Source organism: Budorcas taxicolor, chromosome 17, assembly GCF_023091745.1.
Source record: "Budorcas taxicolor isolate Tak-1 chromosome 17, Takin1.1, whole genome shotgun sequence".
Classification (NCBI taxonomy): Eukaryota; Metazoa; Chordata; class Mammalia; order Artiodactyla; family Bovidae; genus Budorcas; species Budorcas taxicolor.
The window spans coordinates 37,461,965-37,487,199 of record NC_068926.1 but is presented as its reverse complement, the minus strand read 5'-3'; the positions used below and the strand labels follow the sequence as shown (position 1 = coordinate 37,487,199).

Sequence of the window (25,235 nt, the reverse complement as noted above, 5' to 3'; positions counted from 1 at the left end):
TAGGAAGTCTTTCATATCTCTCCTTGCTGTTTTTTTGGAAATCTGCATTCAGATGGGTATATCTCTCCTTTTCTCATTTACCTTTCACATCTCTTCTTTTCACAGCTATTTGTAAGGCCTCCTCAGACATCCATTTTGCCTTTCTTTTTCTTGGAGATAGTTTTAAGCACCTCCTCCCGTATAATGTTAGAAATCTCCCCCCATAGTTTTTCAGGTACTCTATCAGATCTAATCCCTTAAATCTACTTGTCACTTTCACTGTGTAATAGTAAGGGGGTTTGATTTAGGTCATACCTGAATGGCCTAGTGGTTTTCCCTATATTCTTCAATTTAAGTATGAATTTGTCAATAAGGAGTTCATTATCTGAGCCGCAGTCAGCTCCAGGTCTTGTTTTTACTGACTGCATAGAGCGTCTCCATCTTTGGCTGCAAAGAATATAATCAATCTGATTTGGTGTCGACCATCTGGTGATGTCCATATGTAGAGTCAGCTCCTGTATTGTTGCAAGGGGGTGTTTGCTATGACCAGTGCATTCTCTTGGCAAAACTCTTTTACCCTCTGCCCTGTTTCATTGTGTACTCCATGGCAAAACTAGCCTGTTACTCCAGGTATCTCTTGACTTCCTACTTTTGAATTCCAGTCCCTATGATGAAAAGGGCTTTTTATTTCTGTATCAGTTCTAGAAGGTCTTGTGCCTCCTGAGAATCCTGTATGTGGGTCTAGAAGCAGCAGTTAGAAGAGGACACTGGACAATGGACTGGTCCAAAATTGAAAAAGAAGTACATCAAGGCTGCATAGTGTCACCCTGCTTATTTAGGTTATATGCAGAGTATATCATGCAAAATGCCAGCTGATTATAAAATGCATGCAGATTATACCACCTTTATGGCAGAAAGCAAAGAGGAACAAAGAGACTCTTGATGCAAGTTAAAGAGGAGCGTAAAAAGCTTGCTTAAAACTCAACATTCAAAAAATGAAGATCATGGCATCTGGTCCCATCACTTCATGGCAAATAGATGGGGAAACAATGGAAACAATGACAGAATTTATTTTCTTGGGCTCCAGATTCACTGCAGATGGTGACTGCAGCCATGAAAATAAAAGATGCTTGGCCCTTGGAAGAAAAGCTATGACAAACCTAGGCAGCATATTAAAAAGCAGAGACATTAATTTGCCAACCAACGTCCATATAGTGAAAGCTGTTTTTTCCAGTAGTCATGTATGAATGTGAGAGTTGGACCATAAAGTAGGTTGAGCACTGAAGCATTGATTCTTTTGAACTGTGGTGTTGGAGAAGACTCTGGAGAGTCCCTTAGTCTACAAGGAGATCCAAGCAGTCAATCCTAAAGGAAATCAGTCCTGAATATTCATTGGAAGGACTATTGCTGAAGGTGAAGCTCCAATACTTTGGCTACCTAATGCAAAGAGCCAACTCATTAGAAAAGAACCTGATGCTGAGAAAGATGGAAGGCAGGAGCAGAAGCAGACAACAGATAATGGGATGAGAAAATGGAATCATCAGCACAATGGATATGAGTTCGAGCAAGCTCCAGGAGATGGTGAAAGACAGGGAAGCCTGGTGTGCTGCACTCCATAGGTCACAAACAGTTGAACATGACTGAGCAACTGAACAACATCTACTTTACTGGGAAAAGTAATTTGCAAAATTGAACATCATGCCCAATAGCATAATGATTTAATCATTTGTATTGTTTTATAATATATATGCTTAACAAGATTTGTTATGAACAAAGCTTTTCTCTAAATATATTACAAATGCAAAACTTTTTAAACTTCATGACAGTCTGTCTGTTGATGTGTGCACAATTGCTATCTCATTTGTATAGATTAAAAAAAATAAAAATAAATTCATTGTACCAATGTCCATCCCTCCAAACTATAAAACTCTCACTTTACTCTCAAATGCTCTCATGCTCATCATCCAGGTGGCTTGGTGGTAAAGAATTTGCCTGCCAATGCAAGAGACATGAGTTCTATCTGGGTTGGGAAGATCCTCTAGAGAAGAAAATGGCAACCCAGTCCAGTACTCTTACTGGGGAATTCCCATGGACAGAGGAGCCTGGAGGGCTCCAAGGAGCCTTGCAACTCAAGGAGTTGCAAATAGAGTCAGACAGGACCTAATGACTAAAACAATCAATGTCCACTCTTTCCAACTGTAAAACTCCCACTTTCCTGCCAAGTACTCTCATACCCACCATCCAAAATGCAGATGAATTCAGGTATCCAATATTATTCCATTTATTAAATATTTTTTAAAAGTAATATGATTCTTTTTTTAGTTTAAAAAATATTAAAAAAATGTCCTGGGATTCCCTTCTCACATCTGTTCATCTCTCAGTGCTTTTTTGTTGTATACACTCTGCTTGGAGACCATTGATGTATATATATTTGTTTCCACAGCCACCAAGCATATCTCAGAAAAAATAAAATTCAGAATATAATGTTCAGAAATATAAGATTGGGAAAAAGGATTACACATATGCTTATCTTTCACTTCAAGATTAACTTATGCACATAGAATGCTCAAGTATTACTTATAGTTTGCATTTCCTATCAACATTATTTTCCTAGAATAATTGTTTCCAAACTTTGCCTTTAGAAACTTAGAAATTACATTTATTTGCAGCACATGATTCAACCCCCACCACCATTATAGAACAAAGGGGATCAATTTTGATCTATTGAATGGTTCTGTGGGACTTTGTTTAAATAAAATTTTCTAACACTATATGTTGGAAATTTCTCTCTCATCCCATAAACACCATTCTTTTGTGTATACCGCAGCCTTTGCTTGTCTTGGTGACATTCAGATAATTAAGCCATCAAAATCCTTCTTCCAAAGATTTATTGGCTTATTAGACATATTCAGAAACATCTTTCAAATCACTATATTTCATTATTGTAATTAATTAATAGTAGCTATCTACATCCAATCAGTCCATTCTAAAGGAGATAAGTCCTGGATGTTCTTTGGAAGGAATGATACTAAAGCTGAAACTCCAATACTTTAGCCACTTCATGTGAAGGGTTGACTCATTGGAAAAGAGTCTGATGCTGGGAGGGATTGGGGGCAGGAGGAGAAGGGGACGACAGAGGATAAGACGGCTGGATGGCATCACCGACTTGATGGATGTGAGTTTGAGTGAACTCCGGGAATTGGTGTTGGACAGGGAGGCCTGGTGTGCTGCAATTCATGGGGTCACAAAGATTCAGACACGACTGAGTGACTTTACTGAACTGATCTACATATACAGATCCTAAAATCCATATTGCATAATTTCCCATGTAAGCACCTTTTCAGACAGTTATATTATCATGATGAAGTAACTTCTTATCCTGTTCCTTTGTAAAAAAATGTGTAGAATATACTATACAACACAATAACAAACAGCTTTACTTGTAGTTTTATAAACATATTGGTAATATTTTTCTTTAATATTTTAAAACTGTTTCAAACATTGAATAGAATGCAATTTACTTAAAGTATGAAGGTTTTCTCTTTGTATATCTATAAAATTTAACTCCCTCATAATTCCAACATATGAGATACACATTTATCAGTATAAATTCACTTCTTGAAGGGCTGCACCAATTACAGATAATTTAAAATTGATGCTCTATTGATTATGCTCCAGTTGTATCAACTTCTATAAAGATGGCATGTTTAGTCAGAGTGAAGTTCTGAGAATAACAACAAAGATACACAGAACTTGGAGTTTAGCCTTGACATGAAGGAACAGTGAAGCACAGCTTGTTTATCAGTCTGACAAGTAGAGTACCAGCTGGCTAATTAAGTGAACCTAATTTAAACTAATGATGTAGATTCTCAGGATAATGTGCTAACAGCTATAGGAGACTGCTGATGACACTTAAGAATACCCGAGGTGTCACAATAAGCCACTTCTGCATCCAAGCAGAACCTGATTTTGTTCCACAGAACACAAAATGAGGTCAGTTTACTAGTTAATCTTTTATGCAAAAAAACACCTGCATGCCATTCTTACAAAAATTATTAATGAGAGAAGCAATAAACATTTGACATTTAAAGCAGTACCAAGATTATAGATTCCTTTAAGAGTTTGTGAGCTTTCATTTTTAAGCTGCAGGTAGAAATGATATTAATGTAAACACTGAAAATTAATATACCTCTACTGGAAGAATTTATCATGAAGTTTCTAAAAACATATTTTCAAGAAAATATTTATCATTTTAACAATAAAATGTAGCAATGCTGTTCAAGTTTTTTAAACATTGCTTCCTAAGATTACATATTTAATATCAATTTACAAAGTTAAATACATGCAAAAGAAATAAAGAAAAACTCAGAAATTATGATTTCTTAGAGAAAGTCAGTATAAAACACTAGAACTGAAAAACAAAACTTGAAATGTTAAATTTAAATAGGTGTAGTGTTATTTTTCTTACTTTCCTTTTCAAAAGTAAGACAATTTGATTTGGACTTCACTCTCACATCACTCTGTCCATTCTATAAAAAATTCTATAGTAGTTTCTATCATGTTTGGGAGGTGATTAACTAAAATTTGATTATAATTATTATTCTTAGTTGTCACTATAGTATACTCAGGTTATAACAAAAGAAATCAACAGAAATACAGCAAAGAATCAGGAAGGATAACTTCATTAGGAGACAAAGGGGTCAAATTGATAAAGGTGCTTTACTTTTTACAAGATTAACTTCACAAATTGCAGTTGACTTTGAATGCACTCTGCTCTTGGATATAAATAAAGAGTTAAATGACAAATTGTTGGGAGCCACGTTAGGCACTTCTAACAAAATGGAGGCACGGCCCCAGCCCCCTCTCCTCATTATCAGGCACGGACCTGGGATGAAGGAGTTAGGCCTTGTAATCCTGACTTGTTTTTTCCTCTCCTCAGCTGAGTTGACTGAAAATGAATATTAAGGTGCTTATTGTTCTTGAGAGGAGCATGAGAAGGCACAAAGTCTTCTGCAGCTGTGCTCAGAGAATAATTCATAAAGTTAAGCATTGACATTTGTTTAAGGCCTTTACAAAAGCGTGTTCCAGGATGAGCCCATAGGCTGCAGCTTGAGGCCATGGGAGGGATTTATATCTGAAGCCTATTAGTGAGGAAACTGTTTATGGCAAAGGAGTTTACTGAATTTAGGGCTTAGAAATAATTAAAATAGTTAGAAGTTAAAGATTTAAGGAATGTTGGTGAGTTAGCATATTTTACTATAGCTTATAGAGGTTAGGAATTTTTAGACACACTATAGCTAGAAGCCTTTTTAAGAGATAGTGAGCTCAGGATGTTAGGGGCAAACAGGATTTAGGAAGATAAGTAGTAAACTGAGGAATGTGGCATGAGTTACAATGTAATCACAAGTTAACTATAGGACACATTAGAGGAAGTAGATATTAGATGGTAAGGCTGATTCCCAGAGAATCACTGAAGCAGGAACTCTGTTTGAAGAGCAACAATGATTTATAGACATAATAAATCTGGGTGAGGGGGAACTGAAAATGTCAAACCTCTGACTTCATGTTTTCGTAAAAGTATAAAGAGAATCTTAAACTTGAAATAAATAGGCAGTCCAAGAAATCTGAGAGACTGTCTCATCGCCGACACCGTCCATCTCTTCAGGTTGAATCCTTGGCTGCTGGAGCTGGACTCCGGCAACAAATTAAGCTATTCTCTTTCAGTTTTTGAAGTAACTAGAAATACTATTTTTTTTTTTTTACTGGTTTTAAAACTTGAATTACTTGGATTATTAGTTTATAAAACAGACATTTCAATGTCTATGTCTATTAAATCTATTATTTACATGAGAAAAGCCTTGAGAGAGTTCAGAATTCTTAAGAGATGATGTATTTTCCAGTGTAAAAGTAGAGTCATTAAGATATTCATAATTCATCTTTAAACATGTTCTTTTGAGGACTAAAATTCACATACTCTAAGGGCATGTTAAACAAACATAAGGATGTATTATTTCACCAAGCAGTCAGAAGACTTATGGAATTCACCTTCTAAAGAGGTTCGCAGGTTGAAATTATAAATGGTTGAAAACAGGAGAATTTAAACAAACTCAAAGATAGAAAATTTGATTTTATTTAAAAGATAATTTTATGGGATATATATCTAAAATTTTAGGTTGATATTTTAGTCAACAATGTCCCTCAAAAAGTAGTGTCTTATCAGAAATAAGGATAGATTGCACGTACTCAGTATGGAAATCTTCATTCCCTAAATTAAGGTAGCCTCTACCTTTCTATAGTAGAGATCTGTGAAGAATATCCCGAATCATTGTAGCCACTGTTTTACACGTCTTCTTCCCAGGAAGGAATTTTTAATAGTGAGGAAAAAATCAGACTCCATATTACATCTGTTCCTTTCACTGTGGTTAGTCATGCTGGCTCTGCATCTTTTGTAAAAGAATGTGTTGCCTGCTGTTCAGCCACTAAGCCACTAAGTCATGTTCAACTGTTTACAACCACATGGACTGCAGCACGCCAGGGCTTTGAACCAGCTCTGAATCAGGAATAGGGCCCTCACCAGATCGCTATCATGCTTGCACCTTGATCTTAGAATTTCCACATTCAGAAACTTGAGAAATAAATTTCTCTTGTTTATAAACAATGCAGTTTGCTGTATTTTTGTTTCTTTTTTATTTATTTAAATTATAGCAGCCTGAATGGTGATATGAAATGATGGTGAAAATGCATAGAAAGTGAAATATTTAGTAATAAGGCATATGTAATCACTATTATATGCAAAAGTTAATAATATACCTGTTAGTTTAAGAATAGTCGTTATGTTCAATTTGTGTATAATATTACTTTTGTCTGTTGATTTATCAAATATTTCTCACTTTGATCATATGTCAATTTTTTCTAGTAATATGGTAATACAGAGAAGGCAATGGCAACCCACTCCAGTACTCTTGCCTGGAAAATCCCATGGACAGAAGAGCCTGGCAGGCTGCAGTCCATGGGGTCGCTAGGAGTCAGACACGACAGAGCATCTTCTCTTTCACTTTTCACTTTCATGCATTGGAGAAGGAAATGGCACCCCACTCCAGTGTTCTTGCTTGGAGAATCCCAGGGATGGGGGAGCCTGGTGGGCTGCCGTCTATGGGGTCGCACAGAGTCGGACACGACTTAAGTGACTTAGCAATATGGTAATAATCACTTTACAAAATTGTAAGCAATCATATGTTTTCCTATTTTTAATTTTTTAGTCAACTTCTTAACTCATTAAGTAACTTGCTTTAACTAAACACTTTGTGCCTTATAGCCCCTTTTTGAAATCTGATGTTAATATTACATCAGTTTTTATGTTTTGCTGTTAGTTTATGCTAGCATAACCTGGGACTCTTTTTTTCCATTTTGGAAGTATATCTATTATAATATGCATATGATTAGATATTTATTATTCAGTTTATTACTTTTTATTATAAGCTAGTTACTTCATTCCATCCTCTGTTATTGTAATTATATACATATTCGATTTTATTCTATAATTTTTTTGTTTTTGCTTTTAATTATTTTTTGTTGGAGTATAGTTGATTTGCAATGTTGTGTTAGTTTCTGCTATACAGCACAGTAAATCAGTTATATATATATATATATGTCCATTTGTTTTTAGATTCTATTCCCATATAGGTCATTACAGAGTATTAAGCAGACTTCTCTGTGCTATATACCAGGTTCTTGTTAATTACGTATTTTATATACAGTAGTGTCAATATGTCTTTTGTTTGATTTTTTGGAATCGTGCCCCCCCATTTTTTCTATAATTTTGTTTAAAATTTTGGCTTAATTTTCAGTTTTATATTTTCTCTTCCTTATTTCTTCTTTTCCTATTGCATTTATGAATAGGTTGTGCATTTATTTATTTTTATATAAAAATAAATGCACCACCTATTATTTATAAAAATAAATGCACCATCTATTATTTATAAGAATAAATGCACCACCTATTCATAAAAATAAATAAATGCACCTAAAGATAAATAAATGCACCACCTATTCATAAATACAATAAGAAAAGAAGAAATAAGGAAGAGAAAATATAAAACTGAAAAATTAAGCCAAAATTTTAAACAAAATTATAGAAAAAAAACAGATACAATATTTAAGACATACTTTCTTGAAATATGAACAGATATTTAACATATGCATAATTAGTAATTATTTCATCTTACATAATACAAGAAATCTTAATATAAATAATATCAATATCAACCCTTCCCCCACTTACATGTTTTTGTACACTATTTAAACACCTTTTTTTTTTTTTTTTTTTCTATTTTAGTCCTGTGCTTTCACTCTTAAAAATGTTGACCTTAAATTTAGGGAATACCATTATTACTGACAATTAATATTTTAATAAATCTTATGTTTACCAATTTACTTGCTCATTATGTATCCTATTTAATAGCTTAGTTTATTTTCCTTATTCTTACAGTGAGTAGTTTCAACTTTATATAACTTTATTTTGTTGATGAAGTTTTTCTACTGACCATATAATATCAGAGTATATTTTATTTCCACTTAGTTCTTTAATAATATTTTTTCACTTTCTTTTGGTGTTCATTATAGCTATTGAGAAAATTGCTACTATTCTCATGGTAATTCATCTACCATTTTTAGGTCTTCCTTTGATTTTATGTTTAATTGTTTCATGTCACTATATTTAGGTATTGAGTTTTCTCTATTTAAGTTTCATTGCCCTTTCTAAATCTGAGACTTTAGAGTATTTTTAAATAAATTGTACAATAAATAATAACACAAGGTACTTGTATATTATGATATATAATAATATAATAACATATGACATATTATCAACTTTACCCATTTCTTTCTATTTGGTATATTTTCAGATTTTCCCCTTTCTTTCTGTTATCTGCTTCTAGAACTTATCCTTTCTACTGTTAGTGTATAAATAAAGTCTGATATATATATATATACATATACATTTATTTATTTAATTTTTATTAGAGTATAGCTGCTTTACTTTTCCCCTGGAGAAGGGAATATTCCAGTATTCTTGCCTGGAAAATCCCATGGACAGAAGAACCTGGCAGGCTACAATCCAGGGGGTCACAAGGGTAGAACACAACTTAGCGACTAAACCTTTACAATGTTGAGCTAGTTTCTACTATATAACAAAGTGTATCAACTATAAACATACATATATCTCCTCTTTTTCTCAATTCCCCTCCCATTTATGTCACCACAAAGTGCTGAGTAGAGTTTCCTGTACCATACAGTAGGTTCTCATTCGTTACCTATTTTATACATAGTATCAATTGTGTATATATATCAATCCCAATTTCCCAATTCATCTCACCCCTTTTTTCCCCCTTGGTGTCCATATACTTTTTTCTTTATGTGTATGTCTTTATTTCTGATTTGCAAATACAATCATCTGTATGACTTTTCTACTTTCCACATATATGTATTAATATATGACTTTTTTTTCTCTTTCTGACTTACTTCACTCTGTATGACAGTCTCTAAGTCCATTTATATCTACACAAATGACCCAATGTTTTACTTTTTTATGGCTGAGAAATATTCCATTATATATATATGTACCAATTGTCTCCTTGTCTAACCTGAGCCGGAAACATGTATGTCCGTCTGGTCACATATTTCTCACCACTCTGCACAATTCCCTGAATGACTGCAAAATACCATAAGTACTGGTTTTGTGGTTCTAAATAAATTCAAGAGAGTAGGTGAGTTTTAAATACAGAATCAGTAAACAATGAGAATCAACTGCAATTGATTTCTCTGCAGCAAAAATGAAAGAATAACAGTTGCTCCAGGTAAATGAAGTGACCTCACAATTATCTTGTGCAGCCAATGTAGCCAGACACAGACAACGAATATTGTATAAATTTCCATCTCTGTAATAATAAAAATCAGGCAATACTAACTTGTGGTAACAGAAATCTGCATAATAATTACCTTTAGATAGGTAATGACTAGAAAGAGTAATAAAGCATAATTATTAATATTTTAATACCAAAATCACAGGAGAATCCATTTAGACTGTGTCTGTATTTTCTAACTAATAAAAGTGTAAGTTTTAGATTCATGTCTGAAAAATACCCACAATCATAATTATATTATATTTTAATATTTTATCCTTGTATGTCTTTTTCATTCTCCTGGTATTTTATAGTCATTATAGTCACTTTGAAAATGATATCATTTATGTGATTTTTTTAACATTGCCTGAATTTTCATTATTGATATTTTCTATTAATTTTAAAATTTACATCATTGTCTGAAGATAGAAGGTATATGAATAATAAACGATGTTAACTTTTCTCACTTTCAAATATCTGGTAGGTAATACATATTCAGTTGGTGTAGGTTTCTGGTTTGAACACTGAATTTAAAGACCAGCCTGGTTATTCCTGAAAGAACATCTAATTTTAACCTACCAGCTAAAGACTCTTGATAATCCTTGACTAATGCCTGTAATTCACCGGCCTATGTCACCGCTGAAATCAAAGTAAAATAAACCTGGTCAAAAATCAAGCAGTCTCAAAGACAGACACATAGGATGTAAAATATACAGAAAAATATGTTCTCCCAGTAGACACTGACCATTAGATAGACACCCATTAGATAGGGTGCACACAAGAAGTACGTAACCCTGGAGGCCTTAGAATTTTCTAGAAGACAGTTATTATCCTTTCATGACCCTACTGTTCATTCTCTTATTTGAAACTGAACCACAAATTTATAACTCTGTAGACATCAGAGCATTCAAACAGATACTTTTTATCTGTTTATTTGTGATACCAAGCACATCTTACAAAAGACAATTAACAAATACATATAAAAATGGATAGATGATTGCATGAATTCATATGAAGTTGTTAAAAGCTATTATAGTGAGAAGCATGATTTTGAAGTTCTTAGAATATTTTTTGTTATAGTCAGGAATCAATATTAGAGGTACTAACAGCTACTTCAATATTGATGCAAGAAAAAAAAATCTATAAAAGTAAGAAATGGTTAGATTTCAGGGTCTGTCAGAATTTTGATAGTAAACCAGTATACAGTGCATATACCAGGCCCTGTTATAAATGCTTGAATGCTTTTATCCATTAATTGATATAATCCTTAATACAATGTTATGGGCTATGTACGCTTCCAAGGTGCTACAGTGGTAATCCTCCTGCCACTGCAGGAGATGCAAGAGACGTGGGTTCAATTCCTGGGTTGGGAAGATTCTCTGAAGTAGGGAATGGCAGCCTACTTAAATATTCTTTCCTGGGAGATCCCATGGTCAGAGGAGCCCGACTGGCTGCAGTCCATGGGGTCGCAAAGAGTCAAACACAACTGAGCACACACATAACATGTGTACAGTTATTGTTCTGATTTAACAGATTATATTGATACATATCTCAGGATGCTATTTTAAGTTTGTTTCCTCTGAGCTAAGAAGCCATAGATCCTAACAGTCAAAGGCTTGGAGGCTGAAGCCAGGCTGCCAGGAGGCAAATCCTATCCTTACCCTTGCTTGTTGTATGACTGAATTCTAGTAGATGGTCCAAGTTGGATAGTTTTGGAAAGAGCAGGAGATAAAATAGTTGATGACTCAAACCAGAATAGTCTCCATAACCATAATCATGGCAACATGGAAAAATTACATGGCAAGATTGGAAATTTTTTTCTCTGTCATAGACCTATGCACATATTATTTGTTTTACTACTATGGTAAAACCTACTAAATTATTATTATCCATTAAATCTATTATTGTTCAGCCTTTCTTATGAATCAAATGAGAAAGCTATAATACTTTTTCTGTGATGGTAACTGCTGATGCTGCTAAGTCGCTTCAGTCATGTCCGACTCTGTGCAACCCCATGGATGGCAGCCCACCAGGCTCCCCCGTCCCTGGGATTCTCCAGGCAAGAACACTGGAGTGGGTTGCCATTTCCTTCTCCAATACATGAAAGTGAAAAGTGAAAGTGAAATCTGTCAGTCATATCCGACTCTTCACAACCCCCAGGACTACAACCTACCAGGCTCCTCCATCTATGGGATTTTCCAGGCAAGAGTACTGGAGTGGGGTGCCATTGCAACTAGGATACCTTAATTGACCATGGACCAGGAAGGACTCTCTTTGCTCTATACATAAAAAGCAACTCTGAGGATGATTTCTGCGTAAATGGTCATGTTGGGATTATAAAGTATTCTTGGAATCTAACTGTTGAAAACAAAAGCTCTTTCAATTACTTCTTTAATTGCTTAGGCTCAAATAGTAGAGTGAGAGGAGAGTTTGCAGAAAACTTATGTATTTTCTATTTATCCAAGTAATGAAACAAGTTATCAATGACAATCAACTGACAGGTTACCTCATAATGACTATTACATTAAATTAAATTTTCTTTAAAACAACTTTCACTTTCAAGAAGAGGAGTCATTCATACCTGAACAACTTTTTGAGACTGCACATCAACAACAAGGACTCTATCCAAAGTTGGCTGTGCAACATAGATGAACTTGTCCTTGACATTCACAGCTGAGGCCCACACACACCTCTGGATTTCATCACCTTCAGCTTTGGGACAGACTTCATCCTAAAATTTAGAAAATATAAAATTAAATGAATACCTTAAATTATAAATGGACATGGACATATGACAAGTAACATTAATGTTGGACACTTTACTACTTTTGTTGTAAAAGTCATATATATTTGTATACATGTATATATATAAATACATATGGTAATATATATTTATATGCTATATATTTATATTTATATCAAATATATAGAGTTAAAACAGTATACAGTACATAGTTAAGTTCATTAAATGTGTATAGAAACTAGTGTGAATAATCCTTTAGAATATATTTTCTCAAGTTTAATTGCTCATTTATAGTAATAATGAATATTGCTATATTCATATAGTCCTTTCATCCATCCCTACCTATTCATAACTCAGTAACTGCTTAAATACATAATAAGTCCAATGTTTCCTCCCAAATCCCCCAGTCTGAAACTTCTGTACCAGACATCAGAAACCACACTAAATACATCTAGAGCCTCTCCAAACCTAAGGTACATTCATAGTCCTTTCAAAAGTTACCAAACCCACTTGAAAAAGAAGAATTCTAATTTGTGGAGAATCAGGAACTTGGAAAAAATAATAAGGCTTTTTTATTCATAATGTTTTTTTTTGATTTAGTATCAAGGTGAAATTTTACAAAATTCTTTCATCTGTCTGAATTTTTTTTTTTCATTTTGTTCCATTACCCTAGAACTGCCTTCTGGCTGAATATTATATTGTTTGTGCTAGATCTTCTATTTCATCCTTCAAAATTAAATAAATGTTGAAGGTATACGAATGTCCTTCTGATTTGCATCTGCAGATATTGAAAGTAGAATAATGTCATTTAGGTCTTTATTTTTGCTCCTGGTTTTCCTTTTATTCACTGGTATAACGGGTTTGCTTTTCTGATGGCTCAGGTGGTAAAGAATCTTCCTGCAATGTGGCACACCCAGGTTCAATTCCTGGGCCAGAAAGATCCCCTGGAGAAATGAATGGCTATCCACTCTAGTATTCTTGCCTGGAGCTTTCCATGGAGAGAGGAGCCTGGCAGGCAATAGACAATGTGGTCACAAAGAGTCGGACATGACTGAGTGAAACACACACACACTGGGTTTGTAATTCTCTCAATTTATTTATAGTTAGAAAAACCACTAGCAAGAGAGCTCTACACAAAATATATGTATAAGCATATATTTATCTAATGATAATATAATGATAAACACTGATTCTAGTGTGGCACTTTTTTATGATTTAGGCCTGATCTCTGAGTACCACGTCTAACATTGATTTGTATACTCTAGGTAGTAATTCCAAAGCTCAATTAAAATGCTCTCCTTCTTCTCTAATTTGAACAAAAACAATTATTTTTCATCAGAGAGCCCATCCACCATTTGTATTTAATAATCATGAAACAAAATCAATAAAATGTTCATTATCAGCATCACCTAAACAGTTCTTTCAATGAAAAGATAATACTGACAGTAGATAAACCATATCTGGCATTTAGTAACTAAAATGAATACCAAAATAATTCTCAGGCAGCACAACCACAGAAGATGCTTCTCTTTCTTGCATAAAATTTGGAAAGTAATGTAAAAACCAGAGCACTTTGGAATGAGAAGCTCAGTATGTGCTCTGCTGGTTTTGTTCTCCACCCTTAGATCTAATTCCGAAGAACCTGGAGGGCCCACTCATTTTTAAAATCCAGTCCAGAAGTACCAAGTTCACCAAAACACCAGGGACATATAACAGTAGTATTTTCTGAACAGTGTAGTTGTTCCAGGCTTCCAGGACATAAACAAACAAACAAAAGAGAAAACTAAATATCCAATGTATGTTTCTGGTCGTTATGGAGGGTTTGAATGAACACCATGTTACAGAATACACCACAATGATATTAAGATTACCATCAGCAGTGAGTGTCCATGGCACCCATCCGCAGGCAGCACAAGCCAAAAGGCAGAAATCTGTTCTCAGCACATGTCCAGAACACAGTGCAGGATTTTACCTTCATTCATCAATTTTCAATGAAACATTGTTTTCTACACCCAACATTTTTCTTTAGAAGAATCCTGAACATCTTTGACAAAGACCTATTTCATGAGAACCAAACACTATATAAAATACGTACTTGAGAAGCATGACAAGGTGGGGAAGAGTGGGACCTAAGATTGATAAAAGTTTCTGAATATAGGGAAGTTGTTTACAAATTCTTTGCTGTTATGTAAAATCTCACAATGAAACCTGCCAAAATAACAGAAAGCATGAGTGACCTGACGCGGAACTGTCAGCCAAACAACTGCTGAACCAGGAGCAATTTCCACCTCTTCGCTACAAAACTATTCAACAGTAAAATAAACTGCTCTTCTGGGAATCATTTCCTACTTTGTATGCTGTCACTAGAAGACGTCCCTGACCAGACTCACAATCATTTTTACAAAGCCATTAAAACTTTCCTGACAGTCACCCTAAATTTTCTTTGCTGTGCTTTATGCCATTATTTCTGATTATAGTCTGTTAGGTCCCTTTTTATAGTAACAGTCCTCTTTTTCCAGGTTACATAGATGAATACTCATTTCTGAGGATAGGAATAGTAGGGGAATACATTTCACATGCATTAGGCATTCAGTGGGATAAAAGAAAAGCTAAAAAATACCAGAGATGCAAAAGAAGATTAAGATAATATCCCGATGAGGAAAACTGTCAGGAATTAAAGGGTAGCATTCAATCATCTTTATAGAAACGCATACTGCCGTTGAGAGTAAAAGGGTTAATAAGATTTTAGAGCTAATGAGAATGAGTCAATAATAAAAAGACAGTTCTAGCTCATAATTAATACTTATCTATTTCCTTGTGGGTCACTTACATATTTCATTATATATTTCCTGTGTGTGAATTATCTTCTTCCAAAATTTTAAAGGAATATACCATTAGTGATAATGGAAATTTTAACTTAGCAATTAAAGTAGTGTCGAAGCTTCCTGATCTGCTAAACTAAAATTATAGTTTGAATAGTTGAATATATTTTGAATATTCAAAATATAGTCTGAATATATATATATATTCATCTTCTATAGGAATCAGTCATTTTCATTTATTGTATTGGTTTCCTATTAAAAATACTTAGCTCTTAAATCTCCAGTCTTGTATCTTTCCTCCTTTTCTTCACAGTCACTCCTGTGCCATTCATAGCGAGGATGAATGGATCTGTTACAAGCACCTCTGTTTCCCTTTCATCCAGCTCAACAGGAATCTGGCATTATTCTTTCCTCCCATCCTCTCTCTAACCATGGTTTGTCCACTACCCTTTGCCTGCAGAAACAATCTGCCTACATTTAATCAATGTGCTAAGTCATTTTAGTTATGTCCAACTCTTTGTGACCCCATGGACTGTAGGCTGGTAGGCTCCTCTGTCTGTGGGATTTTCTAGGCAAGAACCATGCCCTCCTCCACGGGATCTTCCCAATTCAGGTATCAAACTCATGTCTTTTATGTCTCCTGCATTGGCAGGCGGGTTCGTTACCACTAGCACCACCTGGGAAGTGCACATTTAATCTATAACTTTAGTTATACCTCCAGCTGCAATGGAACATGCACATGCCTTAGTAATTTAAGCAAACATTAATTGAATTCATCTGCTTTCCCTTCCAATAACCAATCTAATTCTCTCTATATTTTGAGCAAGTTTTTGAGAACCTTAATTTCATTTCTGACCTTTCATTCTAAATTGTTCACACTTCAAACTGGCATTTGAGAAACCCTGGCTTTTCCAAAAGAGAAGTCTTGAAAACTTATCAATGGCCTCAGAGTTTACAATCATTGGTCTTCACTTCTTGCTGGGGAGGATTTATTGGACACTTTCTATGTGAAAGATATCATGCAAAGCTATGTTTGGAAAGAAAAACATGAATATGAATGAATGCCTGCTCTCAAGTTGCTTATCATTTCTCTCATATTCAGCTGTTTCAGACATTTAGTTCTTCCTAGAATATGGTTTTTCATTGTTGTAAGACAGAATTAGCAATCAATGGCCCCAGACCAAATTCACTCCACTACTCATTTTGATATGAGGCTTAGGAACTAAGATTTTTTTTGGCATTTTTTTTAATGGTTGAAGAAAAGTCAAAAGAAGAATACTATGTGGTGACAGGTAAACATCAAATGGTATTCAAATTCATATAAATAAATATTTATTGGAACACAGCTACACCCACTCATTTAAATAGTATCTATCATGTGGGGAGAGAGCAAATTAGCCAAGATGGCATGTTCAGGCTCCCTCGCCCCATGTTTTGTAATTAATGACTATGCAACAGCTGAGATCACTTATAGTACTGCACATGCATGTCAGGAGGTTTATGTAACAGCTGAGAGCATTTGTAACACTGTGTGTGTGCATCACGAGGTACTCGCTTGGTCACAGGTACTTGGTCACAGGTACTTTCTTTATACAGTACACCTGTATAAGCTTCACCAGGAAAGCCCTGGCTGCTGCTGCTGCACTGGGGCTACATTGGAGTGACACCATGATTATGTTATATGAGGTTATGATATGGCTCCATTATGGCTATTTTATGGTTCTGTTGTGGCTGCTGCTAAGGCTGCTCTGTCAGCCAGGAGAGAAGCTGTGTTATGGCTGCCTTGCCAGCCAGAAGAGAATAAACATGTCTGCAGATCCTATGGCTCCTCAAATCTTCCAGTCTTCAAGTTTGCACCTCACCTACCCTGGGTAGGAGGGTACCCAGTGAAAAGAGTACCTCACAGTGAACAGTGAGGACAGTGTGAATAGCAAGACAATTGCATCACAGACAGGATAAGCGATACATATCTCAGTATTTAAAAGGCAAACAACTCAATTAAAAAATGGACAGAGGACCTGAATAGGTATTTTTCCCAAAGACATACAGATGGACAACAGGCCTATGAAAACAGACACTAATCATCAGGGAAATGCAAATTGAAACTACAGTGAGACATCGCATGACATCTGCCAGAATGGCTGTCATCAAAATGACAACAAATAAAGAACCTGCCTGCCAATGCTGGAGACACCGGAGACGTGGGTTCAATCCCTTGGTCAGGAAGATTCCATGGAGGAGATGGCAACACACTCCAGTATTCTTGTCTGGACAATCTCATGGACAAAGGAGTCTGCCAGGCTACAGTCCATGGGGTCACAAAGACTCTAACATGACTGAGCACACAGGCAATTTAAACCTAATCTTAGCTAGATTATATAGATAGGTACCATGTATCTATCTACATTATCTGTGTATCTATATCTTAAATAGCTGTCATTCATGTACCTGTTTGTGTGTTCATGTGTGTGTATGTGTTCTCCTTTTAAAATTTATTTTCTATTAAATTTTGAAATCAACTTTAATACTTTCTTTAATACAGTACACTTTCTTCTCTCTATAATGCTTCTATTTCAAATTGCCTATTCAATAGTTTCTTGGGGAAGACAAGGAGGTAGGAAGACCTGATGAATGGCAAGGCCAAATATTAATTCCTGGTTGTCATCCAACCATGATAATAATAAGGCAAAAAGAATGAATAAACTCTTAAAGGAATTGAATGTAAAATAAATAGAACAGAAAAGCAAAGTCTAAGACTTGACTTTCCTGAAGTCACCAGAAGGGAACAGAAGCTAAAGAAACTACTAAAGGTGGAATTTAACTAATAGGATTAAGTGAAAACCAGGGTAAGTTATAGCCTGGAACCCATATCAGCAAACTTGTATTCTGCATGGTCCATATAGTAAATAGCTTAGGCTTTGCCATTCATATTACCTTCATCTGCATGAAAGCGCAGACAACATATATTTTTCTTCCAGATTTATTGAGATATAATTGACATACAGCACTGTGTACATTTAAGGTGTACAACATAATAATTTAACTTCCATCATGGAATGATTATCATACTAAGTTTAGTGAGCATCTATCATCTCACATAAATGCAAAATAATAGACAAAATTGTTTTCCCTTGTGATGAGAACTCTTATTGTTTACTCTCTTAATGATATTCATATATAACATGAGACAGTGTTCATTAAACTCATCATGTCATCCATTACATCCTTAGCATTTGTTTATCTTATAACTAGAAGTTTGTATCACATTCAGGTAATTCTATCTTTCCCCATTCTCTGCCTTGCTGCTGCTAAGTCGCTTCAGTCGTGTCTGACTCTGTGCGACCCCATAGATGGCAGCCCACCAGGCTCCCTCATCCCTGGGATTCTCCAGGCAAGGACGCTGGAGTGGGTTGCCATTTCCTTCTCCAATGTATGAAAGTGAAAAGTGAAAGTGAAGTCGCTCAGTTGTGTCCAACTCTTTGCAGCCTCATGGACTGCAGCCTACCAGGCTCCTCCATTCATTGGATTTTCCAGGCAAGAGTACTGGAGTAGGGTGCCATTGCCTTCTCCATTCTCTGCCTTGAGTGACCTCAAATCTGATCTCTTTTCTATGAGTTTGTTTACTTGTTTATTTTTAAAGTATAATTGATACTATGTTAGGTCACAGGGCACAAATAGTGATGCAATCTTTCTGTATATTGCAAAATGATCACCACAATAAATCTAGTTACTACCTGTCACCATACATAGATGCTATATTATTATTGACTATACTCCCCCACACTATACATTTTGTCCCCATAACTTATGTATTTTGTAACTGGAAGCTTGTACCTCAATCTCCCACATCAATTTCATTCATTTCCCCACCCTTCCCCTCAGATACTCTCACCTTTTTGTTCTCTTTATCTATGACTTCATTTCTGTCTTGCTGTTTGTTCACTTGTGTGTTTTTTTTTTAGATTACATATACAAGTGAAATCATACTGTATTCATCTTCCTCTGATTTATTTTAGTTACCATAATACCCACTAGGTTCATCTACATTGTCAAAAAAGGCAAGGTTTCACTCATCTTTATGGATGAGTAATATTCCATGGTATAAATAAATCAAGTCTTTTTATCCATGTCATCTGTTGTTGGGCACTTAGGTTGCTTCCATATCTTAGCTATTGTAAATAATACTAGAGTGAACTTATTATTTGTTTTCTTCAGAAAAATACTCAGAAATGGAATTCCTTGATTGTATGGTAATTCTATTTTTAATTTTCTTAGGAAGTTTCATATTATTTTCCATAGTGGCTGCATCTATGTACAATTCCACCAGCTTGGGAAGATTCTTTACAACTGAGTCACTTAGGAAGCCCTTGACTTATATTCTGGAAGTTTAAAAAACTAAGCAATTCTACAAAGTAATAAATAAACTATGGGGTAGTAAAATGAGAAAGTAATTGACAATAATAATTATGCATAACCCTACATATAGAACATTAGTATACTCAACATGTAAGATAGCTTGTTTAAACATACTTTATAGGCTAGGTCTCTCTAATATATAAAGAAAGGCAAATACATGAACTTCTGTATAATTTGGATTACAAATGCATTCTGTCATTTGCATAGCTGTGAATGAAAACACACTGCAAAAGTATTATGAAGAAGGCAGAAATAAGTATGCAACAAATCAGGTTACCTAAGCTGAATACACTCAAATTGGGTACCACATTGTGGGTTCACGCAAGAATAGTATATAGATGCATCTAGATACAGAATGAACTACTGGGAATGAATTTTGAGTCAAAGGTAAAGAGAGAGGCTTTGATGTTTGATAAAAATGTAAGCATTAAATTCGAAAACCCCTAGACATATTGTCGACCTGATTCTCTCACTGATCTGATCCTTAACTATGAAAATAAATTGGTTTCATATATAAACTACTGCATAGAAAATAAATTAATGAAAGCCTACTGTGCATCACAGGGAGCCCTACTCAGGGCTCTGTGGTGACCTCAATGGGAAGGGAATCCAAAGCAGAGGGGATATATGTATAGCTGATTCACTTTGGTGTACAGCAAAACTGACACAATATTGTAAAGCAACAATACTCCAATGATTATTTTTTAAGAAAATAAGAGTTCAGCAGTTCTCCTGGCTTAACATTACTGCTTCTTTGCCAGTCAGATTCCTAAGACTGGCAGGAGATTCTGCTCCCTTGAAGGTAGCTGAGAATTGGGAAGAAAAAGATTTTGCAAAAAGAAAAAAAATTAAATCTTACTGAAAATATGTAACGGTAATCTTTATTATTTTCCAACAAATGATCTGTTCTTCAGCAAGATTGTTCTCATCAAAATTTCATAAAAACCAATAATTTCCCACAGTGACTAAAAAGCATATCACACATTTTATTAATCAAATTCCTTTTAATCTACATTTAAAAAGTCACATTTCCAAAACCTATATAATTCACCCCTAATTACTATGGGTCTTTCTCATTTCTTCTTGTCTGAATTTTCATAGCATTTATATTCAGTGTAACATGATTTGGCCTTTAACCATGTATTATCATTCCCACCTAAAATGTTAGCCTTTGCTATTCCTGTATTTCTACATTTTCCAAACATACTGGGGAAAGTACAATAGCACTTCAGCAAACACATGTTTAAATATCACTTATTGTAGCAAAAATAAAGGGAGTGGAACCATAAGGTGTGTATTTCTCAAATATGATGTTAAATCCTATGCCATGTTATCCAGAATCACTGAGAAACCAAATTTTAGAGCATTTTCAAATTATGGTCTCTGGACGGCTGCCAGTGGCATATCATTTGTTACCAAACTGAGAATAGTATAGAAATGGAAAACAATCACTTAGAATCTTTATATATATAAATATTTGTATTTAAATTTGAGCTATTCATGAATATACTAGATATAATATATTCCTTTTAATCTTGCTTTGCTAAATATAACATGTTTATATTTTATATATACATTTATATAACTAAATGTATTAGAAAACCTTGATCTTACAATAACATATTAAACAATTTAATATCAATGATTATCTCCCTTATTGGATTTTTTTAAGGCAATGAAGTTAAAGTACTTTCATAAATTTTTCAAGATCATTGTTTATAACACAAGTTTTACAACTGCTATTTTCTACAGTTAGATATATTCAATTTATCTAATTCTTGTTGCCATTTCATTTATGAAAATGTCATAAACAGTCTAGTTCATATTAATCAAAGTGTAGGTAATCATGGCAGTTGAGGGCTGATTTGCCTTAATTTGGCTTATCAAAGAAAATTGCCAGACAGCATTATTTTGATTCTAGGATATCAAAGTTACTCAGACCACATAGAAATAGAAATAGAAATTTTCATCCTTTCTTTTAATATAAAGTTTATGCATGTATGTCTTTCAGTGATATAATAAAAATGGAGCAGACAACATTACAGTATCATAAACTGAGGACTGGTTTCTTTTTGGAAGCAATGCATTAGAGAGATTAAAACATAGGCTTTGAGGTCAACCAGACATAGACATAATCCAGTTTTATACTCACATAAGCTGTATGAATACTCCGCTAAAGCTTTATATCACTTGTATAATATTACCAATCACATAGGACTAATATGTAGGTTAAATGAGGTTATGTTTGAAAAGGTCATATGAGCAATAAGTGCTACCTGTAATTTTCATATAGAAAATTCACCATGGGCTACGTTTCATGAAAATTATAACAGTCTATGAATTTTTCATCATTTTTTTCAGTTTTCAAAATGCTTTGGAGGGAAGTTGTATATATTTAAGAATTTCAGATAGGTGCTTCAAATATAGAATAAGAGTTGCATAATAATAAGAAAAAATTTCACTTTATCATTTTGCAGTTCAGTGATATTGAGCTAATTATCTTTTCTCAATTTCCTTATCTAGAAATTGAGAGGGTTAATTGGAATTTGTCCATTGTTCTAACAAAAGAAAAAAAAGGTATTTGAATTACTTCTACCCTGCTTAAGCAGAAAATATTTTATTAGTTTTTAGAAGTATTAGTGTTATTGTATTAGGTCCACCCATTTTGTTGCCAATGGCAGAATTTCTTTTTTGTTTTGTTTTGGCCATTCCATGAAGCTTGCAAGATTTTAGTTCCCCAATCAAAGATTGAACCTGGACCCTTGGCAGTGAAAGCTCAGAGTCCTAACCACTGGATTACCAGGGAATTCCCAGAATCTCATTCTTTTTCATGACCAATATTCTACTGTGTGTGTGTTTGTGTGTGTGTGTAAATCACATCTTTAACCATCCATCTGTTGATGGGCAATTGGGTTGCTTCCATATTTTGACTATTGCAAATAATACTACAATGAATATAAAGGTGCATGAATCTTTTCAAATCAGTGTTTTTATGTTCTCTGGATATATATTCAGCAGTGGAATTGCTGGGTCATATGGTAGTTCCCTTTATAGCTTTAGGAGGAGCCTCTGTACTGATTTCCACAGTGACTGTAGCAGTTTACATTCACACCAACAGTGTAGGAAGGTTCCCTTTCCTCCAAATCCTCACTAGTATTTGTTTTTTGTAGAGTTTTTAATGATGGCCATCTTCAGAGGAGTGAGGTAAATAACCAATTTAAAAAGAAACAAATTTGTAGAGTATTAAATTTCAAATGTCCACAGAACATAAAAGAGATGAAAGAACCTTAGACGTTTTGTGAAGGCAAGGCTAAATAATATGTTTGTTGGATCTCCTGGTTTGGGGTTGATACAAGTTTCAGCGAACACTGAGAATCCAGGGGCAGGGACTTAAGGTCTATTTGGAAAGGCATAAATTTGAATAATGGTAAAATCAAACTAAATGTTAAGACCGTGGGTTTCCCTTTAGATACAAGAACCAGTAGAGTTCAACAAAATGTCCTTTGAACTGAAAGCTAATACTAAGTGCTAAAGGAATTAGACAAATATGGGGGATATCAGGACATGTAAATTATATGGAGGCACAAGGTTCATGATGGATCAGTTCAATAAAATGTAGTGTAGTTAGTTGGAATTAAAATATTAGTTGTGTTTCATTCCATTCTCCAAAGTGATGAAGATTTGATTTTTATAAAGGTGATTTGTACAAAGGTTATGAAACAGCAAATGTGCTCTTTCCTAACTTTATTTAACAAAGCACAATTGGTAAGTTGGTTAGACAGAGTGAATATATATCATTTAAAAATTCTTTTTTTCACCTGATAACACGTGAACTTAAGTTCACACAAAAAAATAAAAATAAAAAATATAGAAAGATGAAAGTTACTTCTGTCCTGGATTCTAATTTTTTAAGTAACAAAAGAGAATATTTGTTTAAATGGTCATTCTAACTATGGATTAATAGTAAAGATTAAAAGGACTATAAGAAGACTCTGGATTAATTTACCTTGACATTTCATTTGAAGCATCAAGATAAATTAATTCAAATAGATTCATTTAAAATGTATTTTGTGCATGTTCTTAGTCATGTCTGACTCTTTGGGACCCCATGTACTGTAGCCTGCCAAGCTCTTTGTTAATGGGATTGTCCAGGAAAAAATACTGGAATAGTCTGTCATTTCCTCCTTCAGGGGATCTTCCTGACCCAGGGACCAAACCTACATCTCACGTCTCCTGCATTGGAAGGGGGATTTTTACCACTGAGCTACCTGGGAAGCCCAAAATGTATTATAAACTCAAGCAATTTTATTTTGATAGATTTCATTTCTCTGTGTTCTTATTATATTACTTAAGCAAATGTAGATTTTTAAATAAATAATACCTGTGAAACAGATTATCAGGCAGTTGAAGGAATGACTTCTCCAAAACAGGATTGAGGCAAAAAGCTTGAAGTTTAGTTTGGGAGATCATAAGCTATAACAAACTATCTTTAGCCATTTAAGGGACTTTCATATAGATTCTATTCCTTGATGCTTTCTAGCTCTTTTATTAAATGGAGTAAATTAAATTAGTTATTATTGATATAAATCCATAGGATAAAAATGAAACAAAGTTAAACTTTTAATGAAAAAAGTCAAGCAATTTGAACGAGATCATATACCAGAAAGAAGTTCCCTTTCCTTTCTTTAAATGCATGATTTTTTTTTAATGCTAATTTAAAGATTTTTCTTTTTGGGAACATTTGTTGATGAGCAAAACATGTTTTACTGATTACTTTTCTAAGAATATCTATGTCATCCTCCTCTGAATAGCCTACTTTGTCTAGCAACCATTTAAAATTGTTGATGTAGAAGTGTAAATTGAGGTAATTTTATGATTGATGTGGTCTCTACATTTGTTCAGTACAGTGTATATCATTTAGGAATTTGTTTTTGGAGGAAAGTAATCTCACAATGCAAATGGCACAGGGTCATCTTGATGGAGTTCACTGTCTCCCCATATTAGCTGGCAGAGGGCGCTTTATGTGGAAGACAGGTTTAATCATTTTGTTCAAAATGACATTGACTGAAAAATATTATTCTGAAGTATGGTAGATTTATATTCAAAAATTATAAGGCTGGTTAGAGGATAATTATACACATGTGTACTGAACTGTATTATAATTCACACATTAATTTACGCCACATAGGAACACCTATACTGAGTATCATTGCACCTTACTTTTGTGGTCAACATTCTTTAAAAGTCATTTTAGCAGGATTCATGTTATTAACTAGTTAATGATTATTATTGCAAAAAACTTCTATTTCTCATAGGTATGAAGTGAGTGGATACTGGCCAAATAATTTATACACATATAAAATATTTTTCTATGTT

General features: G+C 34.3%; 1 protein-coding gene across 1 annotated transcript in view; it reads right to left on the bottom strand.

The window, feature by feature from the left end:
• Window positions 1-25,235, bottom strand: part of FSTL5 (follistatin like 5) — an 858,755-nt gene that overhangs the window by 79,017 nt on the left and 754,503 nt on the right. The window contains exon 12 of the mRNA XM_052654835.1: window positions 12,460-12,609. Coding sequence (XP_052510795.1) covers window positions 12,460-12,609 — 150 coding nt within the window. The remainder of the gene's footprint in view (window positions 1-12,459; window positions 12,610-25,235) is intronic.